Source organism: Chroicocephalus ridibundus, chromosome 1 (assembly GCF_963924245.1).
Source record: "Chroicocephalus ridibundus chromosome 1, bChrRid1.1, whole genome shotgun sequence".
Classification (NCBI taxonomy): domain Eukaryota; kingdom Metazoa; phylum Chordata; class Aves; order Charadriiformes; family Laridae; genus Chroicocephalus; species Chroicocephalus ridibundus.
This window is the reverse complement of record NC_086284.1, coordinates 22,297,792-22,324,018: the sequence shown is the minus strand read 5'-3', so window position 1 is coordinate 22,324,018 and position 26,227 is coordinate 22,297,792. Positions and strand designations below refer to the sequence as shown.

Below are 26,227 nucleotides of genomic sequence, written 5' to 3'. Positions count from 1 at the left end.
AACTGATGGGGCAAAGTCAACGGCTCAAGAATATACTCTAACCATAATCATCCTTTTTGCCAACACAAAGCATGATCTCTCATGGCTGAAACATATATAACAGTATAAAACATATATGAAAGCAGTGACACTGTAATTATGCAGTTTCTATACAAAGCTATGGAAAAAGAGAGCAAAGCATTTGAAGGAGCTAAGTCATTCGAGAACTTTGCTGCTAATTCATTGTGGGTCACTCTTTGCACTTCATAAGCTCCTGCACACATTGTGTCTCTAAGGCTAAATTCTGCAGGCCCTTCTCAGCTCACATTTAAGGGTTAATTTATAGAACCTCTGTCCTGCAGAATATGGAATGGTTATTTGCACTGCTGCATAAAACACTGTAAACATTTAATAGCAAATAATGTTGGACTATGAAAAAAGGCTAATCTTCAGAGGAAGACCAAGTTTTTGTGGTATGCTTGGATTCTGTGAAAGTGAAGTAGCTGAATTGGAGGGTTATATGTGTTTACTCAGACTGACTGAGACAGTAAGGAAAATGGGCAATTTGTGTATTTATATAGCTCTCTATTTATATATTCTTTCCCAAATTCATATGTCTGACTGGCTGTCAAATGGAGCACATACAAATTGTTAAACCCCTTTGCCTAAACTCTGCTATCTATATCCAGCAGCGTTCACTCAGGTCTTCCAGATGTTGACTGCTGTTGCTTCTTGGCTTTTGCTATCAAGCAGAGTGTGTGTGTGTGTAAGGAATGTGAGATCAAACTTATTTCATTTTCTACAACCTCCACAGAACCCCCTGACCTAAGCCCTGAAATGTTGCCTCCATGAGATGCCCCCAGCGATGCCCCTCTTGCTCCTCAGAAGTTGGCCTTCTTTCAGAAGAGTCTAATACTTTCCAAATTAGGGGTATTCAACCACCCCTGCCCGGAGTCAGAGAAGATAATTACAAGCATGATTTAACTGAAAAATTTCCAACTCTTGAACATACTGTGGTGACATTCACAGATGGTATCGTTAGTATGCATGGGAGGAACCAGGCTTTTTGTTAGCTTGTATATCGAAGGTAATGTGTGTAGGATTTGGCCTTTTCAGATCGCTGTACTAATGTTAACTAAGGGTTGGCACGTTAGTAGGTGTGCTGTGTTTATAAAAATCATTTGGCATAGACATTACTAAGGAAAGACAGGAGGATGCTGTGGTGGAAAGGGAAGTTGTTGGTGAAAACTGCTGCTGCTCTCACTGCCTAGCATGAGGGGAGCTCCCACAGCTCTGGAGACACGGGCTGAAGCCACACACCCACCCAGAGATCCCAACTCCCATCAGGGCAATGCAGAGAAACATCTTGTCCTTCACCACAGTCTTGTCATCTGAAATGGAGAGGAAGGAAAACCACAGGATGAAGACAGAGGAGGAGAGAAAAGTCTTCAGGCTTCCTTATGTGGGGAAAAAAGACCGCAGCTACCTCCCAGTGCATGACCAGTACTGCCTTTCATGACTGCATCAGGATGAGCATCCCACAAAGCACCACGCAGGGATCCAGCACCCCATGCACTGGTCCATGCTCCAGGTACTGTGCCTGCACACTGGGGAAGGTGGCACTGCTATTCCAGGTGACAGGGTGACCTCTCCAAGCTACACACCACCCATGTGAAAGGGAAGAACCATGTCCCTATCCAGCAGGCAACAACTCCTCCCCGCATGCAAGTGCATCAAAATGGTTACAACCAATTTTTTGTTTGTTTCTCAGTTTGAGATAAAACTATTTGCATAAATAATCTTGTAAAACTTTTGGGGTTTTTATCTCTGTCCTTCTCTTCATTAGAGCATATTGACACCACGATAATTACATCAATGCAATGATACCAATGAAAACCTCTGATAAGCCTGCAGTGAAGTGACTTGCACAGATTTAGCTTCATTTCCAATTTCTGAAGGAAGTGTAGAGTGCTTGATATCAGTGTTTTCCCAAACTGCAGAAGTCTCTGAAGTGCAGGATCAGGCTGAAAAAGGGAACAACTTTAGGCTGTCATTAACATTTCAGAAAAGGACAAAATAATTCACACCAAATAAAGGTAAAAGGCCATAAATTCTTTCTTTATGTTAGCCATCTATGCAGCTATTGTTCTTGCCACTGGGGTGCTTTGCAACTACAAATGGAAAGGCTGGTTGTACATTGAAGGGCTGCTGTCCCCATTTCTCTCTTTCTTAACGCGTGCTTGACACTATGAAAAACCTCGAGCATCCATATTTTGCATGTATCAGCTCAGTGAATGGAACCACTATCAGGAAGATGCCTTTCCAAATGCAGAAGATAGAAGATGTCAAGAAGAGTCTGACACCCGCTAATTCTAGAGCTAGTTTTAATGTTATTTTAATTACCATCATGGAGAATGGAATGAAGCGTCTGTGGCCCAGTCCTTGTTCTCATAACATTTTATGAGAGTTTTGGCACCAGCTTTCATGAGAACAGGGCTGAGTGTCATACCTTCATATACTAGTAATGCGAGAGGGATTGCCAGTATCTGTATCATCTGTAAAGTCAGATGGCCTTTGTAATCAAGAAAATGATCTGAAGCCAACAGCAGGAGGACCTGCAAAGATGAATTCAAAGGGGGTTGCTTATATAGGGGAGAAAACAGATGTTAGAGCAGTGGGAATACGAGTGTGTCGCATTAACTAGGGTATACAGAAGCTTTGTATCCTGCCCTGCCTACCATGCTGGGTCTCCCTTAGGGAACTGCACTCAGGTTCAGGAGCCTGTAAGAAAAAGAAACAAACTCAAATGAATTTGGAGCTGAAGGAAACAGTTTTTGGCAAAAACTTGTGTGTCTGATTTTCAAAAACCCAAAGACCCAGATCTCCTGAAGCATCTTCCAAGGTTCTTAGGTATTTGAAATCAATAGAGCCTGGCATCTGAAAACCAGAGGGGGACTGACCAAAATGCCCTAGGAATACAATGGCTTTTACATGCATGAAAAGCAATGCAGAAACAGGATAATTCACTGCAAGTGAAATTGAAGTGCATCAGCCATGCAGTGTGGGATGAGTAAGGGTCCCTTAAAGGCTGGAGGGGAAGAGAGAGGTGTCTTTGTAGACAATGAGATCCTCTCTTCAAGAAAACTTTGACACTAGTGAACATTAGTGAAAAGAGAGAACAAGAGGAAGGAGGGGCAACACACCCTGAAGCTTCCTGAAGTTCCCAGGAATACAGAAGCCAGCTGTCACTTGGCCACTGAGTGATGGGGATTACTCTGGAGAGACACGCAATCCTTTCTGGACTTTCTTTCAAGGCCTTGACGACACAAGAAGAAGAAAAAATGTGTAAATACAGAGAACAAGGATGGGCCAGAAAGAATGACGTGGCCATCAGGGCCAGGTCAATGCAAAGCCAGCAGGGATATATGCTCACAGAAGATGTTGCGCATACTGGACTGACAGCACAGGTAGAGCTGACTTCACCTATTGCACCGAACTGAAGTAGCCAAGGGAAAGCCTGGGCTTATGCTGCTCATTGACATAAATGCAAACTTACAAACTGACACACCTACTTTGAAAATCAGTAATTCTCTGCTTGCAGAAGTCCGTGTCCACTCCTAGTATTGACATCAGATGGCTAGTGGAGCAGAACAGCAGAGAAAAGAAGGCAAGATATACCTAGATTTCATTTTTCTGCTGAATGGAGACAAAGGGACATGCAGAGGGATAAGCCAAAGAGATCTGGGGGGACTGGGGAATGAAGTGAGAATCAGCGAGTAGGGGGCCAGCAAGAAACCTGAACCATCACCAGATCATTTTAGGTGAAAACAAAAGGCTAGAGTATGAGCTAAGGAGCAATTAGAGAATCCTTGGACATAGAAATCTCAAAGGAATTGAATGGATCCAGAGCAGGGAAGGAAGGAAGAAGGAAGAGCCAAGAGCCTAGATGATGCTAGGTAACATCCAACAAGGGGAGGGGCTTCTGCATGATACCTTAAAGGAAGAGAAAACTGGGAACAGGCAAGTAGTGGAAGTGAAGAAAAAGGGAGAGCACCAGGTAAGTGCTGCTGCCTGCATAGGATTTTCAGGCAGAACAGGATGAAAAAAATCCCACTACAGGAAGGGCAATCTGGGACACATGAAGCAAGTGAAATGCAAAGCCTTTCTGGGAGCTCAGGAGCAGCTTTAGAGGAATCGCAGCATGGTGGGTTACCATGGGACACAGTGGTGACAGCTCTGGCAGGAAAGTTGGAGGCAGGCCCAGGGCTAAAGACAGGGAAAAACAGAGGAGAAGGAAGAGGAAAATTAGAGGATGAGTGAGAAAAAGCTCCTTGTAACAGAACGGAGAAGCAGGAAAAGAACAGAGGACCGGAGAGCAGGTTGGTACAGGGGAAGGGACAGAGACAGATAGCATGGATTAGGAACCATGAACCATGCTGGCAGCAGGAGCTTGCTTATTCAGCAAGTCAGGCGGCAATTAATTAAATCAAGTCAGGCAGCAATCAGTCAGTTAAATCGGGTAACAATGACTCAATTAAGTTGAACTGGGGAACAATGAACTTATTACATCAAACCAGGGAACAACAAACTAATTAAATCAGCTGGAAGCCTCCATGAATCCATCCAGAGCATGGGCTAGGTGCCACCAGAGCTGGGGACTCTCGCTGCAGCTGCCCGCTCCAGGAGAAACATCACAGCAGAAACTGTGCATCACTGCTGACAGCCTTTCTTGTCCCCCTTTGCCCAGAGCAAAGAAGGACACGGCAGACTACAGCTGGTCTTTTGAAATATTTGTAATAAACCAAAGGGGTGGGGAGATGGAAACTGTCAGCTCCCAAATTAGCAATAGCATTGCAGAAATTACTGGTCTGCCTAAGGATGGAGAAAGCTCTGCCTTTCAAATCAAGCTGATCCTGGATATCCAGAGCTGTCAGCTTAAGAAATTAGCTGACAGGCTTTGATGCATGTCTGACGATGATTTGTCTGCCCTACGTAGCAGGCAGGAGAGGTACACTTCCCAATGGCGTCCTGGAGGAGCGTGGCCATGTACTACAACAGCTGCCTCTGTCCATTTAGAGGTATAAAGTGTAAATCATATGGATTGGCGTGAGCCAGGCTGGTCAGGTACTGGCAGTGCTAGGAACCATTTTCATCCCTTTGTTGGAGATGTGCCTTCCCCCATATCATTTGGGGTTGGGGTGGGTTTTTTTGCTCTCTCCTGTTCCTTCTTCCATTTCCACAAGCAGGGAGCATCACTGAGCTTGCCAAGTTACCTCGGCAGAAAAGCACCCAGTATGTTTCTCTTGGGATATTTCATGAATACCAGTTAACTGAAAATAAAAAAGGGAAGGTCTCATTGATAAGGACAACCTGAGGTCAAAAAGATAAGGGAGACAGACATCTGCCCCATTATTCAAAGAAAGTGCAGTCTTAATTGTTCTGCAAGAGCACCTGTAAAAGGCCCTTGCAGGTGGGAAAAAGTACTGCTTGTCATAGCAGTACAAGTGGTTGGGGAGCTGTAATGGTTAATAAACAGTGATATTACATGGGCAACCTTTGTGATACCACACATTGTCATTAAAGTAATTGTATTGAAAAGGAAGTGACTCTCTGGGTGTCATTTCTGGCTAGATGAGGTCTTGGGATTTGCCAAGAATGCATAAATCAGGAATGTTGGCCAGTAAATTAAACTGAACACAAAAGCTGAAGAAGAGCAGCTTCCTGAGCAGCATACAACAAGGATGGGGCTTGATCCCAGACTTCGTATATAGTATCAGTACCACATGTATGCCTGCTGTCCCCTAATAAATGTGCCACAGGAGAACGTGCGCTTTGAGACACACCTGCACAACAGTTTCGTACTGAGGGACTGGACTTAATTTTCTTTTTTCCCCCTTCTGAACTGATAAATAGTCAGAAGGCAAAAAGAGTCTAATTAGAGATGTGAAGGTCTGGAAAGGAACCAGAAATTTTCAGGAAGAAAAACGTCCTGCTTCCAGTCTTCACCACAATGTTGTAAACAGAAAAGAAATTTCCTGCTGTTTTTTTTTTCCCCTTTTCCATCCCTTCTGAATAAAAAGATGACTGAGAAGTTGGATTTGTTTGGTACAAATCTTTAATCTAATGAAATCCAGGAAAACGAGGTTAAAATTCCAGTCAAAAGTGGTAGTCATCTCAGACTCTGGTTTGATTAGAGTGGTCAAGAGGAAAACTTGTATTTTAAAACACCAGTATTTTAAAAAACGTGCTCATCATTTAAATGATTTAAATGGTCAGCCTTGCCTGTGATTATGAACTTTCATGTGACGATATGCATTACCAAAGAGACTGGCCTTTAGGCTTTATACCTAAAGCTACTCTTGGCCATCAATGTTATGTTGTGACAACTCTCTCTATTTTCCAAAAAATGTACTTATGAAGATGTTTCTTTTGTACTTGCATTATCATGTGAGGCATCTGGTGACACAGAATTTCTGAACCCTGTAGCTTTAATTTTCCTCTTTGTTTCTATGTCAGTAATAGATGTTTTCTATGTTTATGTGTCTCATCTCCCTTTTTACTTAAAAATTATGTCAACAAACAAAATACACTCATGCACATTATAGTGCACAGCTGCAGCTATTACAGGAGGAGGGGGTGTCATCAAGCAAAAGTAATCAATTTACATGTATTCATTTCACAGGTTTATCAAACTACTTCTTACATGCTGGCTAAATAATACACAAAACATTCCTCATCTGTAAAGGATTAAGTACAATTTAGCTCTGATTACTAAGTAGTCAATTACTAAATATATTTTATTTTTTCCCCATAATTAAAGAAAAAACCCTGGGATTAAAACCAGGAAACTCTTTTTTTGTTCCTGAAGTTTACAGCACTGACACATCTCTCGTTCTTTCCATCTAGTGTTCCTAGCATCATCACTTATAATCAAAGAGCATGATGATGTTACGCGGTCAGAGAAGTAGCATTCAACAGACAAGAGACGAAAAAATTATCCAGCAGAGGAGACCCTGGCCCGGTGCTCCCCATCATGGTTCCAGCTAAAGAATGCCTAGTTCATTATTGTCTCATTTTTGAAACACAGAACATCCCTAAAGATTTTTTCTTTGCTGTCAGAATTGGGTGGTTTTGCCTTGGGATAAACAACAGGTATTGGCCTCTAACCATAACACCCTCCCAAAGCCAGTGCAGTGAAGACCTGATCCAAGGCAGCTCAGAGAGGTCCACGCTGTACCTCTGCCTGTGGATCTTCTCCTTTAGTAATTTCATAGGATCTTTTCTCCACCAGCTTTTCATAATTCTTTTCTTACTGCAAAAAACCTCTTTTTGGCAGCAAATGCAGCCTTGAAAAGCAACACAAAACTCAAAATCCTCCACTGCAGCTAAATATACCTGACGTTTAAAGTATTTTGACCTTGGAAAGTCAGAGATGGGACGTGTTTTACTTTTTCAAGTAAAAATCAAGCTGGAAGGTGACTGGAGAGGGAACAATACACGAGTTCCAGATGTCTCATCCAAAGCTTTTCTTACATTAGGAGATGGGCTTTTTCAAAGTGCAGACACGTGGCCAGGTCCAGAGCCACCTCCCTTCCTCACACAAGCTGTACACATGAACCTTAAACGTCATCTGAACACACAATTCCCACAGAAGTCATCGAATACAGGAGGACTCATGCCTCTGGTATTTATTGCTTGTCTAGCTCAGCGTACCATCGTGCACCTTGGGACTGGTCCTACCGTTGCCACAGTGAACTGACTCCAGCTGCAGCAAGTGATGGGTCCCCCATGGATAGGGCATGACTATTGAATGGTCCGAAATAAGAGCTGACCCTGCTTTGCCCAAGAGGTTGGATAAGAGGCCTCCTCAGATCCCTTCTGAGATGAATTTCCCTATGGTCCTAACACACAGGTTGCATAGATCTAAGTGCAAGGGTAAGGGGTGGTGGAGGAAAGATGAGCACCACTGAGACAGAGGCTAATGTTTAAACCACAGCTGATGGCAATTTGTTGTCCTTCAAGTATAAGATTGAGTAAATCAATATATCCAACTGAATATCTCCTTCAAGTATAAGAGTTGCTTGTGCTAGAAAGTTCTACCTCTTCCTCCTGAGCATGAGATGAATTAAAGCATTGACTTTTGGCTTCCCTGGGTTTATTTTTATTCTAGGAAGTAGAGATAAAGGACAGACGAATTTAGCTGGAAATCATTTATTATTTGAGCCCTTATACTGGTAAACAAGTGTAAAGACATGCATTTTTCATCCAAAGCCTGAGCCAATGTACTGTTATTGTTGCAGTTGTGCTGTATGTTTTCTTTGGACATTTAGTTAAGAGGATTCAAGACCATTTATTTAGTTGGATGTGCATGTGAGCAACATGGAGAAGTTCAGTTTCGGGCACAGATTTTTGAACCCAAAGTAAATTGTCTCCTCAGCAACTGTATTCCTTGGAAACAGAAAACTTTCCAAAACAGGTCTTTGCACTGACAAGTATCTGCAGCTTGGTGAAAGCCTGCGAGCTCGCCGGGCACTGCTGCAGCATTTCAATCGTACTCGAAAACAAACCTGAAAAAAGCCAGAAAACTTCTGGCTCTCCCTTCTGCGTTTGGCCAGAAATTCCTTAATGATTTCCGGGAGAAAAGGCCTGTTTGGGTGAGGTGGGGGTTTCTTTCGGTTCTAAGGCCCTTTTGAGTACCTGGATTTAACAAGATAGAAATACGACCCTGTTATCTTAAACAGATATGCGCTTCTGGAAAAAAAAAAAAAAAAAACAAACAAAAACCCGACAAATCTACTGTTAATTTTGTGTGCCTTTCCCTAAGCAGCCCCTGGGCGGCGGGAAGCGGCCGGGGGCGTCCGCCCCCCAGCCGTATCCTGCCGCCCCCGGGGGGCCCGTCAGCCTTCCCGCCCCCTCTCCCAGCCTTAGCTCAGCCATCCCACCCTTCGTTTTGGCCATTTTTCCCTCACCGATCGAAGCCCCCGCTCTTCATACTTCCCCTCCCCCGAGCACGACGCTGGGGACTAGCGCCCAGCCCCGCCCCGGCCTCCCCACCGCCTCCACGGGCGGCTGGAGGAGCCGGAGGCGGGCGAGGGGCGGGTTAAAAGCGGCGGCAGGTGAACGGGGAGGGACCTTAAAGCGGCGGGGCGGCGAGGCTGGGACCGGCCGCTTCTCGGGCACCCCCGGACCCGCGTTGAGCCCCAGCCGGGAACTCTAAGCGGTGGGGCTGACCTCCCCCCCGCGGCTGTGGGCACCGCTGAGGTGAGGGGCGCGGCGGGACCGGGTGAGCCGGCAGCGAGGGAGGCCGTTTCTGTGAGTCGAGGGCCCGGTGTGCGTGGGGGGACGTGGTGAGGCTGGCCGGGCCCCTGTACCCCTGCTGCCATACTTGTTGCGCCCCAAGGCGGGTCCGGGACCTTCGGCAGTGGAGCCGGGAGCTCTGCCCGCCGCGGGGAGGGAGCGGGGCCGCCCGCGGAGGCGCGCTGGGCTGGCGGAGGAGCGCGGTGTGCGCTCCCCCTTCCGCCTAGACGGGATTTACCCCCGCAGCTCTGGGTTTCGCTTCCCGAGCTTGAGTATGAGGGGGGGAGTGATTGAACCCCGCGAGCGTTTTTAATTGGGGACACTCTTGTCGCTGCTAATTATCCATTTAACCCCTGACGATCCTCCCTTTTTTTTTTTAATTCATATTCTCCCAACAGCTCTTTGTAAGTACGTTATGTGAAGTACTCGACCAGCTAAAACACCAAGTGAAATACAGGCTTCCGCAATTACAGGTAATTTGCGACACGCCTACAGATGTTAAGAGAGCTGCATGGAGGTAAACAGCTTGCATCAGTAAAACTGACAGGTCCTGTGAGCGTCTGATCACACACTGGAAACATTCCTCAGAATTACAGGGGGAATAGGAAATGCGAGGTGTGAGTCAGAAATAAACGTATTTTTGAGTATCAGGCCTGGATAAGATCGCACTAGGTGTGAGCACGCAAACCCTTAAATAAAAGGCGAGGGACATGTTGGAGTACGGGCAGGGGTGTGCGCTGAGCTGACAGCAGTAGCCGGTAGCTGACTGCGTTCCTGTGGTGTGTATTTCCTGTCATTGGGCTTTCCTAGGTTGGGTGTTACTTTTCCAATCTCTTGTGTTGAAGAACACCTTTTTTTTTTCCTCCCCCACCCGCCCCCCAAATGGATGAATTAATTTCTTTGTCTTGTGCTCCATTAGTTTTCTCAAATGTAGCCTGGAAGTACTCTTAAGAGAACAGGTAAGGGGTTGAAAGAAGGAAGTGGCCTTTTCGTCTTAAGAATGCTCTTTCAAACCCAGTTTTTGTGACTGTGGTTACTAATGAGACTGCGTTGGCTGTGGCCTGTGTGAAGTGGTACGAGGGTTTGGGCCCAGATTCTGTATGGGATTAGCACAATGTACGTGTGTGTTTTGAGTTGACAGCAGAATAAAATATATTTTCATCCTTGATTTTGTTAAAGAAGTTATACGTGGTTTCTAGTATCTCTTCCTGGAAACCCTGCTTGCCAGATACTTACCTTGAAGAGGAAAGGCAGCAGGATGTGCATGTGGTTGTGTTAGGTTTAACTTAGAGGACAAGGCAACGGTGGGCCAAGCCTCAGCCTGGAAGAAGGAGGCTTTGTGTCAACTAGGCATTGCAATGTAATTTTCCAGGTAGGATTTCCAGCACACAGAGGTGCAGAGCCACGAGGTTGTACCCCTACTGCATGTGTCAGAGTTTCTGGGAGACTTCAGTCCCCAGAACTGTTAGTCCCATAGTTGGTGGAAGGACTACATATCACAGAGCTTAAAGATGGAACAATAAAGAGCCATGAATTAAAATATTTCTCTGGAGGAATTAATTCTGTTCTGACAGGGCTAGCTCACTCAACTTTCTAAAGCTTCAGCCTCTGACTGTTTTGCATCCCTTGGAGCATAACCCAAATAGATTACCTGGGCAACCTCATTTAATTTGTGCAAAAAGTGATTGTACAGTGAAAAAGGTGTAGCAGGCTATCTCAGTAGCTGGAAAAACAGCAGCACTCTGAGATATAAGTACAAGTTATTAATAACAGTTGTTGCATCAGCTCAGTTGGTACCTGTGAGTACAAGTTGATTCTTTCTGTTATTCATATGAATAGTTCCAATGAAATCAGTGATCCCAGAAAGTGTATCAAACAGGAGCACGGGTGGAATGATTGTTTTTTTCTTTTGATGTTTTTCCTTGTTCTCTTCCTCGCTGCTTTTAATTGTTATTTAATGATGACTGATGAATTATCTGAAAGGAGGAGATCTGTGACTCTTGCCTCGCTAAACACCAGTTTGTGTAAGGAAAAACTTGAAGTGATGATGTATGAGGAGAGATAATGTGCTGTCAAAACAGAAGGAATGTGTAACAAGAGAAATGCATCTCCTATTAGTTGATAAAAGAAAGTTGAAAACTAATTCTATTCCTTATCTCATACAAATGTTTCTTCCTGTAATAGATTTTTTTAAAAAGGAAAAAGCAGCTTTTGTCTTTACCTTTGGAAAAAGTAATAACAAAATACACACTCAAGGAAAGGTTGCATTGCAGTATAAAATCTTAGTGTTTATAAATTTAATTGGCATTTCCAAAAGGGTGCAAGTTCTGTCTTTGTGTGAAAGAGACAGTGACTTTCCAGTTTTGAAGTGGGAGTGGGCAGATTTGCAGAGGGGATGTAGGTATTTGCTTAAGTCTGGGGGGAAGGAAATAAGAATTAAATAACAGGTTAAAAAAACCAGACCATAAAAATGTCATAACGAAAAAGTTGATATTTTCATGACTGGGAGCAGGGCACAGTGTGTCTAAAACTTTATTTTAAAATATGGGAAATAGGACACTTAGATCAGTGAAGACATAGTCCTCAGGAATTTGACTTTCATTCAAAGTGAGAAATATATAGCACATTCTGAAGGAAAGGTTTAAAGGGGAAAATGGCTGACAGGAGCCAAATTCTAATAGGATGTGTGCTGTCTTGTTACACCTTCAAGTGTAACTGGCACTTCTAATTTTCTGTTTTCCACAAGTGGGGGGAATTTTGTGCAGAGATGTTTTGGAGGATGGTAATCCTCCAATTTACAGTTGTAGGCTGGTAAAGTAGCTATGGGTATTTTCAAACATACGTGGAAAATGATTTAACTCATGTAGGGGCATGGATATGGGGCAGTCATAAGGGGATCATTGTGGGTAGAACTGAACCCTTAATGCTGTTGATATTTAACTAGCATATTTTTTTAACGTTTAACTGCATACGTATTGGGTCCTCATCTGTTGTGTTAAGGGCCATATCTGGATTTCACACTGGGTTTAATTAGAGCACAGAATGCCTCCTGTTTTCATGAACTTGAGCAGAAGAAAAGTACAATGCTTGCAGTGTTCAGACCTGCAACTGTCAGAGGTTTCCTGTTGCTGATTAGTCTTTGCCTGTTCTTGTGTCAAATCAGATATACTGTAATACCTCTGTCATGGCTCTTCTGTTCTCCAGTTTCCACTCTGATGTGGAGATAGGTGCTCGGAACAAAGTTTAAGAGCTACTAGAGAGAACTGCACAGGCTTTTGTGATTGTTAGACATCTCTTTTGATCTCTATTCAACTCTTTAGGAAAGAAGTAGAGTTGGTGATATTTCAAAGTGTTCCAGCTGCATGCTCTCTGGCATTTAACATACAGCTGCAAAATTAAATAGGTGGAAGCTGCCGATAGGAGTGAAATTCAAGCATTTTGTTTGCCAAAGTCTGAGTTCAAAGCTGCATCTTCTTACAGTTTGAACTATGTATTAAAGCTATAGCAATGTAGGGAGCTGTGTTCTTTTTCAGGTAGCAAGAACATCCTCGGTGATTGAATTCAAGCTTTGTACTTCCAGCTTTGAACTGGTACTTATCTGTCTTGGTCCACTGATAACAAAGAGTCTGTGAAGCCTGTAATTGTAGTGGAGCATTTCAGAACAGCCCCGTGAGATGATGAGATATTGTTATCCCCAGTTAGTGTCTGGGAAACTGAGGCATGGGGCAGGCTGACAAATTAGGTAGGAAGTCTGAGAAAGTTAGCAAGTAATTGCTGTAGCCTGTATGCCAGTCTGTCTTGGTGAAATAAAAGGATGCTGTCCTCGGAAGACGTTAATCAATATTTATTAGAAGCTTCTTTGGTTCAGTCCTGGCAATGCTACTGTTCTTGTGGTACAGCACCAAAACTAATTCAGCAATAGGAATAACAAAATCTACTTGCTAGCAATTAAGTGCTTGCTGTTTTGTTTAGCAATAAACTAGATCCCAGCTTGTCAGAGTGACAATACAAAACTGCTGAAATCCACATTTGTGTGATCTTCAAATCTGGGTATGAAACAGCATATATGGTATAGATCTAAGACACCTTGATGCTAGTTATCACCCCATATGTGAGCCAGTGCTCCCAGCATAACTGCTTAAATCAGGACCCAAAGGGAAAGTTGTATTAGCAGCACCTTTGAATGCATGCTGGACCTCAATGTACAGTAATACTTCTTGCATGAAGTTGGGTCATAAAATAATTTTGGTAATGGTCTTGGGTCTGATGCAGCTTAGATGTTCTAAAGCTTTTCTATGGCAAAAGTTCTGCATTAGAACTGCCACTCTGAGGCATTTTGAGTTGTTTTGTGCCCAGCCTGTGGGGTGGGGAGTGGCACTTGGGACCAGTGATTTTTGTGTTTAAAAATTATCTTGGTTAATGCATTCCCAGTTGGGATAAAGTGACTTTTGTCTTGGCAGACTGCTGATCTTGTATCAGTATCTGGAGGCACTGCTGAAAGTGGTGGAGTGTCACACCAAACTGTTAACTCTTGGTACACCCTGCACTAAAATTCTGATAGGAGTGGAGGCATCATGAACACCCTCTACATTTCTGTGTAATGCCAGTAGAATAAGTAAATTGGTATCAAGTTTGTAGCTGTGGGGAGAAGGGTATAATCTTAGTCTGAATTTATGCATATGTTGTCATACTGTGGGACCTCTTCTTGACTGGGACTCCTAGGTGTTCCTATGGCATAAGCAAATATAGTAACACTTGCTAATGGCTACTTTTTTTGCTTGATAATAGCAAGCACCATACCGTGTATGTGAAAGGAATGTATCTTCTGTTGTTTTTATCTTCATTGTATTCTAGTTGTCATTTGCTGAAGCTGTGGATTTAACCATTGACTAATGATTTCCCAGTATAACAGTCTTTAACAGAGTAGGGGAAGAAAAAAAAGCATCTGCCAACTAGTTGTACTCTTAAACACAGGAGCTCAATGGTAATTGTCCTCAGTGTTGTGAATTGTGGGGATTTTCACTGGGTGTATGCACAGCACTGTGGTTGAGGTTTGGTGTAGGCTTACAGGAGCTAGCTTTTAAGTAGAAGGCAGTCTAGCTGTGGCAGCAGAGTTCAAAACGACACTGCCCAGAAGCTGGGGAACTACAGATACAGTTAAGCTGTAATTCTCTTGCTGCTGTCTAGCCTACTAGTATGTGTGTGGGAGGGGAACACAACCCCCCAAAAAACAAACCCAAAACAAACCATCTGCTTATGTGCTTCTTTGTGATCATATAGAACCATTTGCCTCATAACTAACTCTTCAGTGGAGCATGGTGATCTTTTATGATTGTCTTTAACTGCTATTGTAACAGCCATATACTATTGTAATCCTCCGTTTGTTGAAATGGAACGGAAAGTTCAGCTTGTAGGAGAACAGAGATCTATGCTGAGACTTGGAAAGGCTTATTTTCATGCCCAGTTGCAAACTTTTTAAGGAAAATTCAACACTTAAAGATAATACACTCCAATGTTAGAATGGGTTCTAAATGTTCAGTTATTCAATCTCATTCACTTCAGCTATCTTCTGTTCTTCCCAGCTTCTTTCTTTATAACCAGTCCCTCATTCCTACTTTACTTTTTCCCCCCAAAATTCACTTGAGTCTTTAACTTATTCTTGTACTGTACTGTACTTGGTTCTGAGACAAGCAAAGCAGGTAAGTCCTTAACTGTCTATGTACTGTTATTTCTGCAGGCATTTAGCTGTACTTGCTCACATAAAAATAGTATCTGGACTGGCCCTATGAATATAAGGGTTACCACCCTATAACGGGAAGTGGCTTTCCTGCTTCCTTCTCCTTTGGTGAGCAAGACAGTTAATATTTTACTTGCAAGTAAAAAGGTCTTAAAAGCAAGTATCTGGAAGAAACATAGCCAGCGTTCATGAGTCAACATCCTAGCTTTTGAGTAAGTTGTGAGTAAATGAGCCATCACATCAGTACAGATAGCCCAAACTTGATGTTTAGCTGGAGTGATCTGCACTGATGGCTTAATAGGCTTAATATGGCTCTTCACAAGAGCCATACATGGTTAACTTAAATTCTGCTTGGCTCACTCTGTTTATTGGAGAGAGGTGGGCACTTCGTCAGTCTCTGAATTGCCTTTGTTAGATCCTCTACATTGCATTGACAAGAGCTGTTTAAAGCCAGCTAGTAGGAAACGCTGTGGCCAAAGTATTTGGATGGAATTCAGACCTGAATACGGCCCTACAATCTTAACTGTGCCACCCTTCAGGGGTAAGATAGTGAGACTTTACTGCTATCTGATTAGTGCCTGTATCAATCTCTGGAGTGACCCAGGAGTCACATGACTTTCCACCAGCATAAAAACACGCCTGAGAGGCCGTGAGGATACAGCAAGAAGGGGCAAAGGTTGCTGACTAGATCTGCAAGGAGCAGGAAGAATACAGGGAGCTGAAGAGATCATTGGAGGATTTGGAAAGGTAGGGGGGAGGGTTTGGGCAGATATGAAAGACAAAGGGATTTTTGGGAAGGGAATGAGATGAAATCTCACTGGGAGACTTGGGGCAAAAGGCTGCTTCTCCAAAGTGAGATGGCTTTTTCTGCATTGATCCAGGTACAGACATGCTTTTGCTATTACTGAAGCACCATGTTTTGAAGCACCATATTTTGGCTTAGCAAGCACAATATGCTCCCAAAGGAGATGGAGCAAGTCAGCTGAAGAGTGGAGTTTCATGATATATTTTCCTCAGCAGTAAAGCTTTGCCAACCCCTCTTCCACACTGACTGTTTTTCTTTCCCATGCTTTGCAATGTGCAGCCTGTTTTTCAAACAAATTGCTTTTCAGATGCTTTGTGGGTCTCAGCTCTAAAGCAGATTGGTGAATTGGATTTGGTTAAAAAAAAAAAAAAAAACACAAAACAAACAAAAAAAAAAACCTCAAACAAACAAAAAACCCAAACAAAACAGAGCATACTAGTACTGCTAGTACTGGGAATAACTTTTGACCAAGGCTGCTGGTTTATAATGCACCCCCACAATGTTGTAGGAGGTGAACTGCAGCATGACTTCAGGAGCAAACAGTGGTGGGGAAGCACCTTGAGCTAACTTTGTCACTGAAGGCAAGGTACCCTTTAACTACACCCTGAGGCACTGGTGTATTTTGAATCCCCTTCTGCCCTGGGAGATAGGAAGGAGCGATTGCATGTGGAAGGAAATTCTTGTGAAGCTGTGGTAACAGAAAGGCAGCAGTATTGGTGTACAGCAGAGGTGAAGCGTAAGAAATGAGGCTTATCAGGAGGGGATACACAGGGTCCACTTCTCAGCCTTTCACACTGTAAGGAGATGGCTGACAGGCAGAGAGAAGGAACAGTCACTGAGAATGACTGACAATTCCACCACTGACTGGTGGAATTAAAGGATGGGTGAATGATGTGTGTAATACCACAATTTACATGGTGTCAGTCTTCTACAGGATTTATATTCAGCTGTGCATAAGTATTTCTAGTTATAATACTTATAGTGTCATTTTATAAGTACTGTAATTGCAATGTGTGTGTAACAGTAACAGAGAACACTAATAAAAACACTAATAAAGTTGTAACTGTTCTTCTTTTTAACATACAATGATCTCCAAAGCAGATCCTGAAAGAAAGGCTGGTCTGATTGATGAAAGATCAGATGGCAAAAAAAGGGGTGGAAACAAATACTTGAAAAGCTGGCTAGTATGTTTTGTAAGCATCTCTGGTGTTAAGGGTCTTTCCTGTGCCCTCGTAGGGTTGTTAACCTACAGAGACTTTCTCTATATCTGTATGCTAATAAGAAATAAACTGTCGTCTTGGAAAAATAATCTAGGAGGGTAGGAAGGTAACTCTGCTTCCAGGGCTTCCATCTTCAGAGAGATTCAGACGTAACAGTCCACATAGGTTTTGCATCCTGAAGGAGGCTCAGGAAAGGTTCTCCCCAAGCCAAAGAAAGTCTTGGGTCTTGATTGTTTTTTATCTCCTGAAGTATAACCCGTCACAGTCAACCAGCATGATCTGAGGGAACCGTTGAAGGGAGATTATACTTCCATTCCAGTAACTAAAGAAAAAAAAAATAACCTTGTATTCACATAACAATTAAATATCCTTATTTTCCTTGAGCTGTTGTGTACTTTGACTGATGCTCTGTATTATTGTATGTGACTTATTGATTATATATAATTCTGCTGTAAAGTAGAAAGGTTTTTGACATTACTCAGAATGGGAGTGTGACACAGGAAACAACTGCAAAGAAATGTCTTCATTTTCTTCCTCATGCAATGTGATACAGCTTGGATTTAGGAAAATCTTAAATTCTGTCCATGATGGATACGATGACCTTTGCACTAGTGGCTGCTCTTCTGTAGAAACCTTGAAAATGTGATTTTTTGCTTATTGGTGCCCTGTGCTGTAAAAGCTGAACAAAGATGGCTTCTGAGGTACAAACGAATTAACAAAGTTGAGGAATAAAAACTGTCATGAAGAATTTCAGAGCAAAGAGATTTGTGAGCGCTTTTAGAGGTCCTGGCAGATAGGCACCAGAAATGTTGGTTTCTTGAATTCAGAGTAGCTTGCAAACTAACTTTCTGTAAACCTATCTGAAGTGGAGGGGTGGGGGGCTGAAATGCCTCTGAATGCTCTCTCTGAAAGGCTATCGTTTGTGGAAACTGAGCAAACCCACACAATTGTGGTGTTCCTGGGGAGGTATGTGGGAGACAAAGGTGAAATCCTTTAATCCATTACAGTCATAGTACTTTGAAACTCACCTACTGGAAACTGTATGCTTCTGTTGAAAAGTCTCTGAGGTACTGCTGGGCTGTCTGAACTCTTCAAATGTTGACTTTAGCACTCTCCCAGCCTCTGAAATGTCTCTAGGAGTTATGCAGTGTGTGTTACGAGGGGGGGACAAATCCAAACACCTGCCAGGCATTGACAATGAAGGAGTCTTTGTCTAGTTACCCAAGGCTCTCTTTGTAGTTGATGAAGAGAAATGCAATTTTGGGATGAATCTTTAAGCACTGACTTTTTTAAACATCCAACTAGAGATGGATAATGACCAAGACTTCACTTTCATTGCCTCAAGTTGTTGTGGAATTTGCTTCAACTAATAATACTGAGCGCTACAGTCACTTTTTTTTAAATTTGTGAATGCTGATTATCCAGACCTGCACATGGAAGGTACAGAGCATCAGCAGCAGTTCCTCAGGGTCTCTCTTTATTACTGGAATGTACTCCTGAAAACTTTGTTCACACTTCGAAGCTAAGGATGGGCCAACTTGGCTTAATTTATATAGGAATTCTAGCGGTCTAACACTTTATTTTTTTTCAACATAACGTACCTTACTTTTGGCTGATGTCATCTTCTAATCCTCTGTTACTGTTACCGAACTACCAGAAGTTGTAGCTTTTAATTTAAAGCTGTTTTTCATCAATTTCCCGTGTCTGCTTTTCCTCCTTAATGTGGCCAATAGCTGCTTTTGGTTGGCAAATACACCTAGAAGTTGAACGAATGTGATACCATGGGTGTAATCGAGTAATGAAATATTACCTGCTGATGTGTGATTATTGTTTATGACTGCCTGTAGGTAAGCCCACTGTATCAACAAAATGTTACCATAGCTGGTGAATATGCTGCAATTATATGATATTGCCTTTTTTTATACCACATGCTTGATTATATTTGTTTCCTGTCTTGATTAATCTTAGTTTTGTTTATTTTTCTTGTCTTAGGTCAGACGGTTAAAACAAGACAATGGATTGGGGAGCTCTGCATACCATTTTAGGAGGCGTAAATAAACACTCCACCAGTATCGGGAAGATATGGCTCACAGTCCTGTTCATCTTCCGTATCATGATCCTGGTTGTGGCTGCAGAGAGAGTTTGGGGAGACGAACAAGATGATTTTGTCTGCAACACGCTTCAGCCTGGGTGCAAGAATGTTTGCTATGATCACTTCTTCCCCATCTCTCACATCAGACTCTGGGCCCTGCAGCTGATCTTTGTTTCCACACCTGCGCTGCTGGTGGCCATGCACGTAGCTTACAGGAGGCACGAGAAGAAAAGGCAGTTCAGAAAGGGAGACCAGAAATGCGAATACAAGGACATTGAAGAAATCAGAAAACAGAGGTTTCATATTGAGGGCACCTTGTGGTGGACATACACTAGCAGCATCTTCTTCAGGCTGGTCTTTGAAGCAGTCTTCATGTATGCATTTTATTTCATGTACGATGGGTTCCGAATGCCTCGCTTAATGAAGTGTAATGCTTGGCCCTGCCCCAACACCGTAGACTGCTTTGTTTCTCGACCTACTGAAAAGACGGTGTTCACTATTTTCATGATTGCTGTGTCCAGCATTTGTATTCTTTTAAATGTGGCTGAATTATGTTACTTACTGACAAAATTTTTCCTCAGAAGGTCTAAAAAAGCTGGAAATCCAAAACATCACCCCAACCACGAGAATAAGGAAGAAACCAAGCAAAATGAAATGAATGAGTTAATATCTGATAGTTGTCAGAACACAGTTATAGGATTTTCAAGTAGCTAAGGTGGTATCAATGCTGGTGTTCACTCTTTTTGGAGTGAATGTTCTTTGTTTAAAGGCTGCAAACAAAATTTGTTATATGAAACAATTTAGGTTGGGCGAGACTTTGATGCATAGTGTCAGATGTCAATTATGCATGTGTCTGAAAAAAGGGCAGCCTAAACATGTGAAAATTGTGTGAGGATTAAATAGGAAAGTGTATCTTCCTATGAGTATTCTTACAAGCTGACCATGACAAGTGGGAAATCTACTAATACCTTTGAAAACTACACGCAAGAGCAATAAGAACAAAATTCTTTCCAAGCTAGATATTCTAGTGTTACAAGATGTTTTGTAATAGTGATAGTTTTTATTTGTGAACTGACAATTAAAATATTTTTCTAAAATCTAAGATTCCATGTTACTTAAGGTGTTATAGTACACAACTGAGTGTGTTTTTTGTTTCTTAACCAGGCGTATGCAGATGAACCCTGTAATACCACATCCATAGGGAGGAGACAGCGATAGGCTACATCTTTACAGCTTTGCAAGCGCTGCTTCAGTGTGGACAGGTAGCTTGAGACATTTGCGCACACACTGCTGGTCGTAGGGGAAGCTTTGTGAAAACCCAACGTCATGTAGTGTGGATAATTGAGGTAGCAGCTCCTGAGTGCAAAGTCATGCCTAAAACCAGCATGAGAATGTAGATACAGCCTGAGTAGACTTGCTTTAAACATCTAGCAGATCTGGTAATTATACCAATCTTTTGATTGCATACTGCCAGTTTTATAGCAACATACATAACTTTATGTAAATGTTTGTCTCTAATGTATTAGCTGTATTTGTTTCTTTATGCTATATCACATCATGGAACTTTTTTGGTTTTGATTTGTTTGCTTTTTTGTGGTAGACTGATGGTGCTGTTATGGAACTAGGGGCTCTTTGGTTTGAAGGACATGGAAAAGTAAAAACACTGGAAACAGAACAAGTCTTCTGAATAAAAGGCAAACACTTTAACCTTTCTCAATGGAGTAAGAGTCTGTATGTGAATGCTAGTGAAGTCTTAAGCAGGACAAGTGCTGATGAATTACTGCTTTCAAGCAGGAAATCTACATCCACAGTGCACGTAGCCCATGCGCTCCCCTCATTCCCAGCCCGAGCACTGATGCCCTGATTCTCTTGTCCATGCTCTAACAGAGGTACACATGTAATTCCAGTGTGTTGGGAGTATGTGCGTGCAGGAGGGGTGTGCTGTCGAAAGCAGGGGCTCCCGAAGGTGAAAGGGGTGTGTGTAGTACAAGACCCTAGCTATAGTGTCTTTTGTGTTCCCTATTTTGGATCTCTTCACACCATGATAAAAATGTTACAGACGCACTGACCTCAGCAGAGTTGTTTTTTTCATTTTAACACCAGTGCAAGTGGATTAGCTTTATTGTTTTTGTATCACAGAGCTACTCTTTCAAGGGGCCAGTGCTGGTAACAAAGAGCAGGTATCCCTAGGAGCAGAGATTACACTTTTTTTTTTTCTCCTGCTGTTGTATATATTTTTTCTTACGGGTGCCGGCACAGCTTGCTGTGTGCCCATGCTCTAAGTGGGTTGGTTGTTTTCTGTGTGACCAGCAGAACTGTAACAGGGTGCAGGCACAAGCAACAGGAGAGAGAAAATACCTAGAGTCAGCTCTGTCCCTACATGAGGGCCTGAGCTGAGCTCTCTCATTTATCTATTCTCTTCCACTGGTAAAGTCCTGATCTTTCCTGCCTTCGCAGCACATTTTCTTTTCTAATTGTTCTTGTGAAAAGAAATTGCTGCTAGTCTTATGAACGTGTCTACCTACAAGCTCGAGGAAAAAATATACATAAAACTGCGTATTAGTGTGCTTGTATTGTTCTCCCTACAGACTGAAAATGCAAGCAGAAGTGAAAAGTGCCACAAAAGTTTGCCTTTGTAGGTCTTGTTCCTGGTAGTCTCGTCATGCTCCCTCTCCAGGCTCCACGTCCGGCTATGGCAATGGTTTAAATCTTTACTTAATGGACCGTAGAGTCGGGAAGGTGGGTGCTCAGGCTCTACCTCACTGCATCACCCTGAGTCTGCCCAGGGGCAAACTGCAGGGGCTCAGATCTCTTGTTGTGCTGGTCCCAGGGTGTGGAGAGACAGTTACTTCTGTTCAGAACTGTGTTTCACAGAGCACCTCGAGCCATGGACTTTCATCCAAGGCATGCTGCAAATCACATACCACATAGGGAATGTGAATGGAGATCAGTTAATGATTATGCCTGACCATGCATCATCACTTTTAGTGATCAGATCGAAATAGCCCTGTGATGAATGACAATAAACCTGGAAGACACCGTAAGGTGGGTATGTTTTCCTCAAATGGAGGAGGGGTAGTTTTTCTTGGTCTGTGATAAAGCACAGGCCTGCTAAACCCCACATGAGGATACTGCAATAATCTCTACGTGGCACTTTCATTTCCTGCTTACAAGTTTTCAAACAGTGTTTTTTATTCCAGCATTTGGATTTTTCTAGCAGATCAGTTCCATGTTTGTTGTTATTGTAAGCCTGGATAAGTGGCCAAAACTTAAATGAAGAAATTGGGCATACGTGGTCCTTTGTATGCCGGCACAGCTATGTGCGGGGCCGCACTGTAGATGGGTTTGGGTTGGTTGGATGTTTCCTGCATGGCAGCAGGACACGGTGAGGTGCAGACAAGAAGCACTGCCCCGCTGCTGGGGTGTCTTGGCAGCCAGGCAGGTCAGGAACAAATGTGCCGGTCCCTGTCCAACCTATGCCAAGGGCGGCTGTAAATCAAAGAGCCAGAGCTTATCCCAGGTACGCCAGTGCTGATTCATTGACTCTGCAGGGAGGGCCAGTTCTGACACTGAGATGTGTTTGGCTGGGAAGCGACCCAAATTATGGGCACTCTCCTTTATCTGAAACATCCCCTGACTTACGTTACTGACATGGGAAAGTCCCTGATAATTTCAGTGCCCCCTTTGAACAATTTCTTACTTCCCGTTGTGTTAGGCTGAAGTAGACGGCATCATGAAGAAATGGCAGCTTTCAGTGTCTTGTTTCTCCAAGTCACCTTCCCACCACCTCCCCATCCTGTGGCCTGAGCAGAGGAGGGGCTGTTTGGCGGGTTGGCAGTTAACCCTTTCTGCAGGGAAAAGCCGAGCTGCTTCTCTTGGTTTCAGACCTCCCCCTGCATCTTTGCAGGCTGGCTGGGGCTGCTCCAAGCTCACAGCCCTTCTCTGTGCCTGCCCTTGCTCCTGCCCCATAGCCTCCCCCTTGGCAGAGGGTCTCCCCCCAGAATCTCTGACCCACTGGTGACCTGCAGTTTCTACTATACTGGCACCAGTTCCTCTGATGGCAGCTGGCTTAATTGTCCCTGCCCATCCCTGCTGCATCTCCCCACCCTGTGATTTCCCCTTTATTATGCCTGGGGCAGAGATTGCTTAAATTGGCTGTGGTGCCAAACCAGTAATCAGAGCCTCTGGAAAAACTTTCTTGAAAATTCCCTGAACCCCCCTCCCACCCCACTTTCTTGCTTTCCCAGACTCTGCTGCCATGACACACAACAGCCCTTGACTCCAGCCCCACAGCATGTTCTCCTCCATCCCTCTCTCTTCTTCTCAGCCCAGTCCCCCCACAACTTTGACTGTTTTTCCACTGACCCAAGCCCTTCCCAGCAACCCTGCATGCCAAAGCACTAAGAAGCAAATGAGACCAGTTGCAGGATGGTCTGAACCCGCTCTCCTTTTGCATAGTTAAGCTGACTACCCTACCCCACACGCTGCAGCCACGAGCTCTTTGCTGCCAGGTCGGAGGGAGTTTGGCTCCCCCAGCCCCTCTGCTGTGCCGGCCCAGCGCCTCACCCACCCTCGCCCTGCAATGATGTGCTGGAAAGCACTGCCACAGCCAACACGAGGCAGACCTCTGCTCCAAATTGCTTGGTATGTTTTTCTATTACAACTATTACCTCTATTTCCCTTACTGAAGCAAGGCTTTATTACAGTGCTACTGAAATAAATCTATTTCATAGAATCATAGAATAGTTTGGGTTGGAAGGAACCCTTAAAGGTCATCTAGTCCAACCCCCTGCAGTGAGCAGGGACACCTTCACCTAGATCATGTCGCTCAGAGCCCCGTCCAACCTGATCTTGAATGCTTCCAGGGATGGGGCAACTACCACCTCTCTGGGCAATCTGTGCCAGTGCCATTGTAAAAAATTTCTTCCTTATATCTAGTCTGAATCTCCCCTCCTTTAGTTTAAAATCATTACTGCTTGTCCTATTGCAACAGGCCTTGCTCAAATGCTTGCCCCCATCTTTCTTATAAGGGCCCGTTAAGTATTGAAAGACCACAATAAGGTTTCGCCAGAATCTTCTCCAGGCTGAACAACCATAACTCTCTCAGCCTGCCCTCATAGGAGAGGTGTTCCATCCCTCTGATCATTTTTGTGTCCTCCTTTGGACCCACTTCAACAGCTCATGTCCAGCTTTTCATCCACCAGTACCCCCAAGTCCTTCTGGGCAGGGCTGCTCTCAGTCCCTTCATCCCCCAGCCTGTATTGATTCCACAGGTTGCCCCGACCCAGGTGCAGAACCTTGCATTTGGCCTTGTTGAGGCTCATGTGGCCCCACTTCTTGAGCTTGTCCAGGTCCCTCCCATCTCTCAGGTGTGTCAACCACACCACTCAGCTTGGTGTCATCTGCAAACTTGCTGAGGGTGCACTCAGTCCCACTGTCTATGTCATTGATGAAGATACTGAACAGTACTGGTTCCAGTACTGAGCCCTCAGGGATACCAGTTGTCACCAATCTCCATCTGAACACTCACCACTATCCTCTAGATGTGACCACCCAACCAATTCCTCATCCACTGAACAGTCCACCCATGAAATCCATATCTCTCCCATTTAGAGAGAAAGATGTTATGGGGGACCGTGTCAAAGGCCTTACAGAAGTTCAGACAGACAACATCACAACATCCGTAGTTCTTCCCTTGTTTACTGCTGCCGTCACTCCATCATAGAAGGCCACTATGTTGGTCAGGCAGGACTTGCCCTTGGTGAAGCCATGCTGGCTGTCTGAGATCCTACACCATACTGGCCACTGCTGTCCCCTCAGGTGGGTCCGTGGGCAGAGACCATCTCCACCTCAGCAAACTTCCTCGTAGGGACTTTGCACCACTGACTGCAGCGAGAGCACTGCCATCGTAGCGGCCTTTCCCCTGCCAGAGGCAGCACGTATACCCATCTCCCTGCCCAGCCCTGTAGTGTCAAGCTGGTATTTCTCAGGTTAGGCATGTAAAGGTGAATGGCCCCCCTTTCAACTTCCACAGAAGCCAAAAACTGGCCAGCTTCACCAAAAAAGATGGGGGTGGGATGCAAACAACACTTGTGCCAACTTCCCACCTACTTGGCCCTGCACCCTTGATGCTAGCTGTGGAGTGGGACTGCTTCTTCAGCGTGCAGGCACAGCTGGGTGGGTCGGCGGCGTTTCTCTGCAGAGAAGCACCCAACATGTCTTCTGACACACAGAGCAACGGGCAGGTTGGTCCGTGGGAGGACACAGGGAGAGGTTCCTGCAGAGCCCTGACTCAACTGCCAAGTCCTAGCAAGGGTGCCAGTCAGCACCCTGCATCATCCCTGCCAAGAGGCAAACGGACAGGAGTGCCGCTCCCTGCGTCTTGTCACCGCCCGGCTACCACCTGCCTGTGCCACTGGGTCACCCGCCTATGCCAGAATTTCTACTTCAGCCTCCGCCCACCCATCAATGCTGTGAAAAATCACGTCGGCAGTTTCTGCAAGCTTGCAAATGTCTCAGGGCCGGATCCAAAGCTCCTCACTGTCACTCAGCAAATCCCTGTTGATTCCAGCGGGCTTGGGCCAGGCCCGTAGGAAGGGTGTAACTCCTTGATACCACCCAGCCGCTTTCTGCGCAGCCCTTTTGCAACATCAGGTCCCATTTCACACAGCAGGTACAACCTCCTCGCAGCAGATCTGCAAACAGAGTAAATAATTCCCAGTTGGGGCCATGCCCACCCACCGCAGGCAGCAGTGCTGTCCCGGTGCCCTGCGGACCAAAGCGCCCACGCTGACACACGCGGTCATGCTCTCACAACCATTTTATCCTGTTTCCCGTGATTTGCTGGTGGCCGCAGAAAAGAGTTTATTACTTAGGGAAGCGTGGGCGGGTAGAGCTCCCTAAAATGGTTTGGCTTTTAACAAATCTGAGGGCGTTCTTCTCTGCTGGCTTGGATGTTGGGTAGCCGTTAATTTGTAGACGAGCCCACGGATCAGAAGATCTTGGGGCAGCAAGCTCAGTAAAGCAGGAAGGCTTTACACCCTGCTGGCTCCTGACCTGCCATGACTCCCGACCTGTGGGAATCAGGCTATTTTACT

General features: G+C 44.3%; 1 protein-coding gene across 3 annotated transcripts; it reads left to right on the top strand.

The window, feature by feature from the left end:
• The first annotated feature begins 8,956 nt into the window (after window positions 1–8,956).
• Window positions 8,957–20,842, top strand: LOC134513721 (gap junction beta-6 protein). Of its 3 annotated transcripts, none has more exons than XM_063330855.1 (3): window positions 8,957–9,240; window positions 9,675–9,749; window positions 19,031–20,842. In XM_063330855.1, exon 3 carries the CDS (start codon window positions 19,053–19,055, stop codon window positions 19,842–19,844), a length of 792 nt encoding a protein of 263 aa, XP_063186925.1. In that variant the 5' UTR covers window positions 8,957–9,240; window positions 9,675–9,749; window positions 19,031–19,052; the 3' UTR covers window positions 19,845–20,842. The 3 variants fall into 3 exon arrangements, with proteins under 3 accessions (XP_063186925.1, XP_063186915.1, XP_063186933.1); XM_063330845.1 differs by having other exon boundaries at window positions 8,957–9,291; XM_063330863.1 differs by lacking the exons at window positions 8,957–9,240; window positions 9,675–9,749 and adding an exon at window positions 15,639–15,760.
• Window positions 20,843–26,227: the final 5,385 nt, after the last annotated feature.

Excerpts from the sequence above, each read along its gene's own strand:
- LOC134513721 (XM_063330855.1), top strand. The coding sequence starts at position 19,053 with ATGGATTGGGGAGCTCTGCATACCATTTTAGGAGGCGTAAATAAACAC.